The 12953-nt window shown below is 36.5% G+C and overlaps 1 protein-coding gene across 1 annotated transcript in view; it reads right to left on the bottom strand.

Annotated features, from left to right (window-relative positions):
- EYS (eyes shut homolog) overlaps positions 1 to 12953 on the bottom strand; it is a gene marked incomplete at both ends in the record, with an annotated part of 1444019 nt that overhangs the window by 1320957 nt on the left and 110109 nt on the right. The window contains 1 exon segment of the mRNA XM_080665107.1: positions 3193 to 3332. Within this exon segment, the coding sequence (XP_080521233.1) occupies positions 3193 to 3332 (140 nt within the window).

Below are 12953 nucleotides of genomic sequence, written 5' to 3'. Positions count from 1 at the left end.
GTACTAGAAAGTTTTGCTGATGATACTACAAATCATAAGGACTTAACATGATGGTGTAAATTGCAATTTCCAAATCCTTGGTCAATATCAAGGTCTTACACTGATATTAAAATGAATTAATAAATTAACCTTTAATACCTGAGCAATTATTAAGTAAGAAAAATATACAAATATTAATCTCTAAATATAGTTTAAAATTAACCCTATTCCCTATTGAATGCAATTTAGGAAATAAAAATATATACACAGTTTTGCAATTGATAGCTCAATTTTAAAAATTAAATGTATTTTAATAATCACCACCTTTATAATTATTCAAAGTGTGTGTATACATTTTTGGATCATCCTATATAATTAATTGATGTACAGTATGGGCAAAAGTAGATTTATAGTTCTGAGTATGAGAAACAAAGTTTATTCTTTTTTTTTTAGTTTTTATTTTAATTGAAAGAAATCAAGTTTTAATATTTTGAAATTGCAGCTGGCATTCAATTTTATATCAGTTGCAGGTGTACAGAACAGTGGTTAGACCTTTAGACAAATACTACATGATCTGACTCATTTGTGGAATATAGTGAACAACATAAACCGATAAACAAAAATAGATCCAGAGACATAGAAGCATCAAACTGACAGTCAAACCTGAGAAGGAAGGCAGTGATAAGGGATCAACTAAAGGACTTGTATGTATGCAGAAAAGCATTACCAATGAACACTACCATTGTAATTAAAAAAACAGTGATCTCCCTGATTATTCTAGTACTACCCCTCTGACACCGTACATAGTTACTACAATATTATTGACTATGGTCCCTATGTTGTACTTTCATACCAGTGACTATTTTATAACTGCCAAATTGTACTTCTTTTTTAAATTTTTAAATCATGTTTTATTTTTCAATTACAATTGACATACAATATTATATTAATTTCAGGTGTAAAACCCAGTGATTTGATAAGTACAGGGTATATCGAGGTCAGATGCTGCTCATTTGAGAGATTTTAGAAAAGCCCAAAGCATGAGGCAAGGGAGACAGTTGTATGGAAAAGCCACTGGATATGGCTTGAATTAGCTTTCAAGTTGGTTGGGGTGAAGTTTCAGAGAATTACCAGGGTGGGGTGAACAGTATGAACCACTTGATGGAGACTCAAATATAGCACCCACCTGTCAGTTCTATGGAAGGGGAGAGCTCAACAAAGGAATAATGGCTTCTGCCAGCACTTTTATCTGGTGAAAAGCTGCTCCCCCTTTCAGCTCTTGCCCTGAACTCAGACAATTTTGTTGTTCTCTGTACCTGTACATCTCTGGCTCCTTTCAAGTTGCTGACAAGTCACTGAAGCTCAGAAGAAGTGGGTCCCAGTAAGTCCATGTGTGGGCCCTTAAAGAGGAACTGCCTAGGGCTCCAGCATCCATCCCTCTTTCTCCCTCAGCTACAATACCCTTTGGTTTTTACAGCCCAAAGTTATGGGAACTTTTCTTCCTGGCACTAGAACCCTGGGCTAGGGGGCCCTGATGTGGGGCTGGGAACACTTGCTTCTTGGGGGGGGCAGGGGGGAGGGGGGGATGAGGGGAGATTCTGCAGCCAAAAACATCCCTTGCAATTATAAACTGCCACAAGTGGGTGTCAGACCAGCCTGTTCAGCATATCCGCCCCTCCTACCAGTCTCCATGTGGCTTCTTTAACTCCCTAGTTGTAGGACTTCTATTCAGGCAGTTTTTCAACGATGGTGTTCTAAGATTTAGTAGTATTTTTCATTTGGTTGTTGGAGGATTTGAATGCCATGTTTACCTACACTGCCATCTTGACCAGAAGCCCACAGTTAATCTTGTATTATTTATTAATTATTGTATTATTTTCCATATGAACAACTGCAGACCTACTTTAGCCCACCCTTGTATATTTATGTTGGCATATTTATATTTATTTTGATTAACATAAAAGTTGTAAAAGTTAGATAAAATGTGTGATCATGAAAAAATAAAATAGCTAAAATATTATTTAATTGCTGTCTTCTGGTTTTCTCTTGAGTCTTAAAAAAATAATGTTAGTTACTTTATTTAAAGTTGGTATTTATTTTAAAAGAAACCAAAGAAATAGAACTATGTATACAAGATAATAAATACGATTTGCTTGTTTTTATCCAAAGAGAAAGTATACAGTCACTTAATTAGTAATTTTAATATATAATGTTCCTTAATATGCTAATAAAGTACAGTATATCTTAAAGATAAAAACTTTAGTCATCTAAAGCATAGTCATATACCTGTGATTGGCTAAATGCATACATGTAAAACTATATTAAGCCTAATATATATGTGTATAACTTAAAAAATTTAAAAAGTTTGAGGGTATATGTGAAATTAAAACATCTAAGGAACTTGAAATCTCTATCTCCATATTTGTAATTCTTCTTTAAGTTGGTTACTTTTGAAGTAAACAGTGTGTTTTTTTTTATAAAATTGGCTTAATATTATGGGTTTATTCATAAAAAGCTTATACATTTTTATTAATTTTGTATATGAATAATATGCCAAATATAAAATTAACTTTTTTTCTATAAAATAACCAAACTAGGTTGTGTCTAGAGAAGAGAGGTTACAAATATTCTCTTAACTCTCTAAACTTTTTTTAAAAACCTCTGAATCATTTTGACAAAATGTTCCTTAAAATATATATCCTAAAATCATTGTTTTTTATTGTTATTTGTTTAAAAATATTGCCCTAATTTATACAAGATGAAGGCAAGATGGTAGAAAAGAGGTCCACTTTTGGCATTCTTGTACTAGGCCCCAAAATTGTTAGTGGTAAAACTGCACAGAGATTAGAAATTTTCCAGATATTTAAGTATATTCCAAAAGATAATCATAGTTCTTTAAGATCTTTAAACAAAAAGATGGCATAATCATAATTGTGTTTAAGAGGCTTTAATCAGTCAGCAAATTATAACAGGAATAGAACACAAAAAGATTAGAAATAAAATGATTGTTAAAACTCTTCATTACCTCTCTATATTATAAACATAAAAAATGTTGAAAAAAATGATTTCCAAGTAGATTGTTGAAAATTTGTTTATAAAGTTCTATTTAAGCTGTGCACATCTTGGACCTTAAGTTTGTAAACTTAACATTTCTAACTTTTTTCAAATAAGACAAATAGGAATTAAAGAGTAATATGAGAAATGCTACCTTACCTCCATTGTTTTTTCACATTGAAACAAACATGGATAATCAATGTCTTCAGATTTGTTCACATAGTCTGCATTGCCAGTGCAATTTTCATTGAGAAAGAAGTAAGCATCAATAGTCACTTCACACTTTTCACCTTCAGATACTTTCAAGCAAACAAAAAAAGAAAATAACTTCTCAAAAACTTGAAGTCACATTTAAGTACTAAAGAGAGTTGTCATATTACTTGATAAGATCAATTTGCCATCTATAACAAAATAAGGTTCTATATCTATAAGGCACTAAATATGAAAGAGACCTAAAATATAAGGTGCAATCTTCTTATTTGAAAATTAGCCTGAGACAAAATAAACTGATGAACAAAATAGATACAGAGACATAGAAGCAGGGAACAGACTGATGAATCTCAGAGGGAAGGCCAGGGGTAAGGGAATGGGGTTGAGGGATGGGAAGAGATTAACCAAAGAACTTGTGTGTGTGTGTGTGTGTGTGTGTGTGTGTGTGTGTGCGCGTATATATATATATATATATATATATATATATACACATATATATATATATTAATAAAAGAGAAAGATGCAAATTGACCATATATATATATATACACACAGTAATAAAAGAGAAAGATGCAAATTGACCATATATATATATACACACTAATAAAAGAGAAAGATGCAAATTGACCATACCTTTCACGATGTCCACCAGCCAATCAGGAGTGAGTATGCAAATTAACCCAACAAAGATGGTGGATTAATTTGCATATGCAGGTGCTGAGCGGCCAAGGGTGTGGTGGGATGCTTGCATCGTCGCCATGGCGATGACGCAGGCGTTCCACACAGCCCCAGCAGTTCTGGGCCTCTGAGCAACATGGGAAGGCCGAAAGGCGGCTCCGGACTGGAGGGAAGGCAGTGCCAGTAGCCAGGGGAAGGAAGGCCCATTCTTGCATGAATCTTCATGCATCATGCCTCTAGTATATTAATAAAAGGGTAATATGCTAATTAGACTGGATAGACCGGATGTCTTCTGGACATTCTTCCAGACAAAGCCACGGTGGTGGGGGCCGAGGCAGAGGCAGTTAGGGATGATCAGGCAGGCAGAGCAGTTAGGGGCGATCAGGCCAGCAGGGGAGAGTGGTTAAGGGCTATCAGCCCGGCAAGGGAGAGCAGTTAAAGGACATCAGACTGGGAGGGGAGAGTGGTTAGGGATGATCAGGCCAGCAGGCAGAGGCAGTTAGGGGTGATCAGGCCAGCAGGGGAGCAGTTAGGGGCATCAGGCAGGCAGGCAGAGGCGGTTGGGGGAATCAGGCAGACAGGCAGAGGGGTTAGGGGTGATCAGGCAGGCAGGCAGGCAGAGTGGTTACAAGCAATTAGGCAGGCAGGCAAGTGAGCAGTTAGGAGCCAGCAGTCCCGGATTGCAAGAGGGTTGTCTGACTGCAGCGGGGCCTAAACTGGCAGTTGGACATCCCCCAAGGGGTCCCGGATTGGAGAGGGTGCAGGCAGGGCTGAGGGACATCCCCATGCATGAATTTTGTGCACCGGGCCTCTAGTGTATGTGTGTGTGTATGTGTGTGTGTGTGTGTGTGTATAATATATGATATATATATATATATATATATATATATATATATATATATATATACTATATCCCATGGAAACAGACAACAGTACCATGAAGACCTGCATGGGGCCAGAGCAAGTGTGGGGTGGAGGGGTTCAATGTGAATAAAGGGGGTAATATTTTTTCAATAATAAATATAACTTTTTTTAAAAAATGTAGCCTGAGATACAGAGCATCAGAATAAGACACAATATCCTGAATAACCCATTAAGAAAATTAATGTCGCCAAAACCGGTTTGGCTCAGTGGATAGAGCGACGGCCTGCGGACTGAAGGGTCCCGGGTTCGATTCCGGTCAAGGGCATGTACCTTGGTTGCGGGCACATCCCTAGTGGGGGGTGTGCAGGAGGCAGCTGATCGATGTTTCTCTCTCATCGATGTTTCTAACTCTCTATCCTTCTTCCTTCCTCTCTGTAAAACATCAATAAAATATATTTAAAAAAAAAAAGAAAATTAATGTCAAATGAGTTTCCAATAAATGACTGAAAAATTATGTAGTTACTATAAACAATACATTTTATAAAAATACTTTTACATACCACAGTTGTATAGGAACCACTTCAAAAAAATTTTTAAAAATAAAGCATTTATGATAGAAAAATAATCAGGACCTCATCCTTATTTTCTTACAGGAAGGAATGAAGGAAGGGAATATGCGTGCTTGTGTGTATGTGTACGTATAGATGCAGGTATACAGAAATAATTTAACTACTTCACACTCTATTGTTATATATAATTTCTATAATGCATAAAAATTAGATTGCACAAAAGTAAAAGAATATGACATATATTCAAGAGGAAACTTAGTAAAAACATATGTAAAGATGGCCAGGACTTAGAATTATTGCATTAAAAACTGTAAAATATCTATGATAAATATGTTGAAATATCTATAGAGGAAGGTGAATATGATTGGTACACAAAAAGGGAACTAGGAAATGAGAAACATGGAAAAACACACATACACACAAATGAAATCTCAAAATTGTGGGCAGAAAGTAGCTAATTAGGCTGAACTGAGAACCTATTATCTTTTAATAATGGATGCAATATTACAGGAAATGAAAGAACACAGGAGACCTGACAAATCTCCATGTAATATATAGATATACCTCCTAGTAAATAGACCAATAATATTTGGTAGAGATACATTATTTATCCACAGAATCCTATAGCTAACACTACTATTTTGGATTGCTTATGGTTAAGAAACCTAAAGTCTATGGTTCATGAAGCATGACTTCCTGAAAAATATCATGTAAGCTTTGCAAATTGTGGAGATGGTTTCCAAACTGAAATCTCCCTGCTTTGTGCAGACCTAATTTAGAAATCTCACATATCACTCTGGAAAAAAAGGAGGAAACTAGGAAGCCATGCATAATGTTCCAATTCTTTTCGACATTACAGGTATAATTTGACTGCTTACAATCTTATAATTATAGGAAATGATTACTGTATTAATAAAAAAATAGTCAATGAACAGGACTCTTAGAGATGAGACCCAAGAAATGAAAATATTTTCAGTAAATGTAATGTCAATAAAAATCATACCTTTAGTGTGATGAAAATAACTCAAATATGGTATGCAGGCCTCATATAATCAATTGATGAATATTTCTTAATATTTTGGGGAGAAGTTCAACTAGTGATTCTTTGTTGAATAGTAGAAAGAACTTGTATAGAAAACCATATATTTCCAGTATTTTACTGTTGTTGAAATATTTAAAAAACTATGTTATTTAATTATTTGAGCTTTTGTAGGATTATTCACATTTTATATTTATTATTGAATCATTTTGCCAACTAACATTTTTCTAGGAATTTATACAGTTTATATAATTAGTCCTAATTTATAAGTCAATATTTTTTCATAATGATGTACTTGTTAAACATTTGAATTTAACTGAGATATTATTGTCCTTTCCTCCCAAAGCCTCAAAAGAGGTATTAAAATAATAAAACAAATGCTTTAACCCACAGAACTAATAGGAGGGGAAATAACAGTGAGCACATATCCTATATAATAAAACCCTAATATGCAAATCGACCGAATGGCAGAACGACTGGTTGCTATGTCGTGCACTGACTACCAGGGGGCAGATGCTCAATGCAGGAGCTGTTCCCTAGTGGTCAGTACGCTCCCACAGGGGGAGCACAGATCAGCCAGAAGCTGGGCTCATGGCTGGCGAGTGCAGCAGTGGTGGCAGGAGCCTCTCCTGCCTCTGCAGCAGTGGTAAGAACCCCTTGGAGGATATCCACCTGCCAGCTTAGGCCCGCTCCCTAAGCTGGCAGGCGGACATCCCTGGGTGTCCCGGACTGCCAGAGGGCACAGGCAAGGCTGAGGGACACTGCCCCCCCACCTCCCCCAGAGACCCCAGTGCATGAATGTCATGCACTGGGCCTCTAGTATTTAATAATTTTTAAGAAGCTTAAAAGATATGGTGATTAATGTTAACTACAATTACTGTGGTGATCACTATATATTATGTACAAATATAAAATCATAATGTTGTGTACCTGATACTCACATAGTACTTCATGTCAATTATATCTCAATTAAATAATATGAATATAATTCACCAAATTCTCAAAATAGTAATATGTCAACACTGGGGCAAAGAACATAGAAAAAGCCTTCCAGAAAGATAATCACAAGTTGAATATAAAGAATTAAAAGGTAGCCTATTATACATGATTCTATATTATTGCATTACTTCCTTTCTTTTCCTTTTATCATGTATCTCATTGATTGTCATATCAGTACTGGGAGTATTCCACAATCATTTATACATCTGTGCTTATTCTTTTGCTTAAATAACCAGTGATGCCAAGCATAATCATTCATATATATTACTCAGCATATGGATAGGAAGTATATGTGATGAAAAAGCTAGGTCAAACCATTTATACATTTCTAATATTGCCTTGTCAAGATGTTAATCATTTTACATTTTGATAGCAATGGATAAGATCACCAAGTTGTCAAACTCTCAATTTTTGTTTCCAGACTAATAAAAGAAAAATTATATATTTACTAGAGGCCCGGTGCACAAAATTCATGCACAGGGGTGGGGGGGGGGGGTTTCTTCAGCCCGCCCAGCACCTTTTGCAATCCAGGAACCCTTGGGGGATGTCCGACTGCTGATTTAGGCCCTGTGGCAGTCGGACAACTCTCTCGCAATCTGGGACTGCTGGCTCCTAACCGTTCGCCTGCCTGCCTGCTGGCCTGATCGCCCCTAACTTCCCTCCCCTGCCAGCCTAATCACACCTACTGTATTCCCCTGCAGGCCTGATCACCCCCTAACTCCTCCACCCTGATGGCCTGATCACCCCTAACCACCTCTGTCTTGGCCCCTGCCACCATGGCTTTGTCTGGAAAATGTCTGGAAGATGTCCAGTCTAATTAGCATATTACCCTTTTATTAGTATAGATGGTGCTTTTAAATTTTTCTTTACTCTCATTATGAGTAAAGATGAGTATTTTCACATATCTTTAGAAATACTTTCTATTCATTCTGAATTTTCCTTTTGGCATTTGACTGCTTCTATGACAACTTTCACGAGGAGACATTTTTCCTTTTCATGTAGTCACATGATCAATCTTTCTTCCTGATGTCTAAATTTTGATTAAAGCTCTAAAGGCCTTCTCCATTCAAAGTTATAAAGTAATTGTGTAACATTTCTCTGTTTTTAATTTTTTTAAATTTTTATATGTAACACTTTCATTTAATATGAAATGTTGTAAAATGCCAATCTGACTTTTCTTTCCAGATGACTATCCAGTTGTTTGACATCAATCATTGATTAGTCCCTATTTACTCTAATGATTGAAACAGCGATTTTGTCATATGCAAAATTTCTGCGTGACTAAGATTTTGAACTTTGTATTTTGTATAACTTTTATTATCAATGAAACAGTACCATGTTTTTTATTATTTAAACTTGGGGCCCAGTGCACAAATTTATACACCTTGAAAGGAACTGTGGGCCATGAGGCTGCGGTGGGTACAGGGGCGGGTCTTGGCCCATCCTCCATGCCCCACCTGGCCCCTCCCACTGCAGCCCTGGCCCCTTGTCTGCCTGCAGCCCTGCTCCTGCTGCTGTCACTCCCACACACTGATGGCGCTGGCCCCGCTTGCACCTCCTGATGGCGCGGAGCAATTGGGGTGAGCGCCAGCAGTAGGTATGAGCATGGCTGGGGCTGTAAGCAGGTGCGAGTGGAGGCTGCTGCCCCAATTGGCCCTCAAGAGCAGAGGGGGGTGTAGAAGCCCTGAGGGGCAATGGGGGCCAGCAGCCACTGCTTGCCCCGGACAGTGCTGAGCAGTTGGGGCCAGCACCGGGCACCAGCAGTGGGTGTGAGTAGGGCCGGCGTAGGCAGCAGGTGCAAGCACCAGGCAGGACCGCAGCCCATGGCAGCAAAGAATTTTCAGTAATCACCAGAGGCTTGCCCTGATGATAGCAACCGGCGCCCCACCTTGGTCTGGCAACCTCACCTGCTCCATCATCCTGCAATGGCCAACACCCACCATGTTCTGTGTGTGCTCTCTGGTGGTCAACGCATGTCATAGTGACTGGTTGTTCGGTAGTTCCACTGTTCAGTCTATTTGCATATTAGGGTCGTATATATATAGATTATATAACATGCTTTAGTATCTGGCAGAGCTAAATTCTACCTCACCTACCCACACAATGCACTTTTTCAGAGTATATCTGGCCTTATTTGTTTTTCAGTTTTACATGTATACTTTAAGAAATAAAACAAAAAAACAAACATAAAGGCACCACTGTTATTTTTTTGAAACCTTAATGAATATCTATATCTATCTATCTATCTATCTATATCTATCTATCTATCTATCTATATCTATCTCTATCTATATCTATCTATATATCTATATATATTTATATATTATGGAGATCATAATATATTAGGTCTCTCCAACAGCATGGTTTATCTGTAAAATTTTTGTTCAGTTTTTTTTTGTATATATACTGTGACAATATTTAAAGTTTCCTCAATTTTGAATTTACATATTGTAGTTAATTTAAGTCCTAAGCATTTAAATGTTGAAACTGCTGCATATGTGACATGTTATTCCTCTGTTATGCCCTTTAATTATTTCTTATTTACATAAAAGCCATTTGTTTTCATGTATATATTAATAAACATAATTGTTACTGTGAAAATGTTTTGAAAATATTACGTGTAATATAAGTAAATATACTAAACCACATTTTAAAACTTTTCTTTTAAATTCATTTTTTTAAAAAAAACTTGATGTTAGGCTTTAAAACCCTAAATGGATATAAAAATAATAGCAGCTATTTAACAACAACAACAACAAAAAAGACTTGCAAATGAAGCAGTATAGTTATAAAAATACTTTTAAGTATTGGTTTTTTACTCTCTCAATAATTATAACTTATAAAAGTAATTTATAATGAATAAATGATAATTAATATCTTGTACTATCTTCTAGCACAAGTAATAACCACCATTTCATAAAGAAAATAAAGAATTAAAAGTAATATTGGTTTGCAATACAGTTCACAAATGGAGCAATCACTATTCATTTCAAAAAGATGTTCACTAGCACATCTTAAATATTTTAAATGTATATGTTTAAGTTAGTAACCTAAACTGTAATGTTCACAAGCTTTAACCAAAAGAAAGGTATAAAAAGAGAACTTATCTCCTTTTTGCTATGACTTTATTTTTTCTTAACTATAATTCATACTCTTTTATTTCACTTCACAACCCATTATCCACTCTGTCAGTATCATCTTTTCTCCAACCTAATAATACATATAATGAACACAGATGATGACATTGAAAAGAAACAGTGCATGTCAGCTCTTTCTCAAGTTGTGCATGATAGACCAGTTGTCCTTGAAGGGGCTTCTCCTAATTAATTACTATCCCTATTTGTAGAGCAATCATATTGGCAAGAATTGATTGGGCGTGTAAGGCACTTCATTTAGTTGGTAGAAAATTCTCTTAATTAAAATAATTTTACTGCTGGTAAAATTAATGCACCCCATACAAACTTACCAGCTTGATTTTAATGTTTTTCTTCATTATTTTATGAAATAACAGGAAATAAGATCTTAATAGCAACAACCAGAAAATAAATGAGAATTACATAAAATGTGTCATTCTATTTACATTCTTTTTTTCTTTTTTGCACTTATCCTAAAATCTGCTTTTTTTTTTTTGAAAACACTACCAAAGGTAGTTGCATTGTTTAAACTTTGTACTAACCATAACAAATAATTTTTGTGCCTCTACTTAAATATTTGTTGACAATGAAGCTATATCACACTGGATTCCTTTGCTTGGACAGCCAAAGTCATTTTAAAATCTCAGGTCACATAATTTGAATCCTATATAATAAAAGGCTAACATGCTAATTGTCTGGTCGTCCAATTGGCCATTCAACCAATCAAAGTGTAACATGCTAATGATATGCTCAGGCCACTCAATTGCTCACTATGATGTGCACTGACCACCACGGGGAAGACAGTTGACTGGTTGACTAGTCACTATGATAGCAACTGATCACCAGGAGGCAGACACTCTGACAGGTAGGTTAGCTTGCTGCTGGGGTCTGGCCGATCGGAGTGAGCGAGATAAGCCGGACACACCCTGGAGCCCTCCCGTGGTCCCTCCCAGCTGACTAACCTCCCATATCCCTCCCTTGCCCCGATCATGCACCCGTGGGGTCCCTCGGCCTGGCCTGAGCCCTCTTGCAATCTGGGACTGCTTGGGGGATGTCGGAGAGTCAGTTTTGGCCTGATGGCGGAACGACCAGTCACTATGACACACACTGACCACCAGGAGGCAGACGCTCAATGCAGGAGCTGTCCTCTGGTGGTCAGTGTGCTCCCACAGAGGGAGCGCTGCTCAGCCAGAAGCCGGACTCACAGCTGGCGAATGCAATGGCAGTGGCAGGAGCCTCTCCCACCTCTGCAAAGCCGGCAGTCAGACATTCCCCAAGGGTTCCCAGACTGCAAGAGGGCTCAGGCCAGGCTGAGGGACCCCCTCTCTGAGTGCACGTATTTCATGCACCAGGCCTTTAGTTTGGTAATAATTAGCTATGTTTATTAAGGTCTGAACATAGATTCATGAAGTTATAATTAAATATGCTTATATTACTTTGATGATAATTGCTCAAAGCTGATTTATCCATGAACAATTTTGACTTCTTATTATCCCTATGTCCTAGAAAATATATGTTGTCCTACTCATTCATAAAATTGATTCTATTTGCTTAAAGATAATTTATCAATGAGTAATTTTATTTCCTATTTATTACTATTTTCCTTAAAATATGTTTGCTATTTTATTGTTGTGAATATTATCTTTAGTCATTTTTAGTTCACAAAGAATTTCAATGTTTATTACTAGGTAAATATATACATGCATTATTCCTACATTGAGACAAAGGGAAATCAAGCATAAAAATGATGTTGGCACTGAAGTCCATGAACTGATTTGGCTGGTAACAATAGATTATGCTTCTTAATCTGCACATTAAAGCATTTGGGGAGACTGCACAGATCTCCTGTGTCCACCTCACTACAATGCCAGTTTGATTGTTCTGTAGTAGAAGTAGAACTATAAGTATCATTTAAAATCACCTCAAGTGACTGTAATATGTGGCCAAGTTTAAACCTCTGAGCTAACACAATCCCTAAATAGTCCCGAGACCAGATGTTTTAGGTAACTTCTCTAAACACAGTTGTTGTTTGTTTTGTTTGTGTTCTTTGTGAAATAGTAAGTATTTATAACCCAGTCTCTAAATATTTTTTTTTATCACTAACAATATAATCAAGAAGCCATTGCAATCTACTACCATGTTTGATCTTTAGAGTGATTTACTTAATGAACCGATAACTATTTCTGTCATTAGGAGTTAACTCTCCAGAATAGCATTTTATGAGCATGATGAAATAAATTATCATGTTTTCTGTTTAAAAGATTAATTGTTAGTTTACTTCCACATTGTTCTAATGTTATAGTAGTATTATAAGTGCAGCTGTTGCCAGTTGAATACAGTAATCCATTAGTTGAGAACAGACATAACAAATCTACTAATTTGCTGATTGTTGATAAACTATAATGACAAAATATCATTGACAGAAGA

This window comes from Plecotus auritus (assembly GCF_963455305.1).
Source record: "Plecotus auritus genome assembly, chromosome: 4".
Classification (NCBI taxonomy): Eukaryota; Metazoa; Chordata; class Mammalia; order Chiroptera; family Vespertilionidae; genus Plecotus; species Plecotus auritus.
This window is presented reverse-complemented; position numbering and strand designations above follow the sequence as displayed.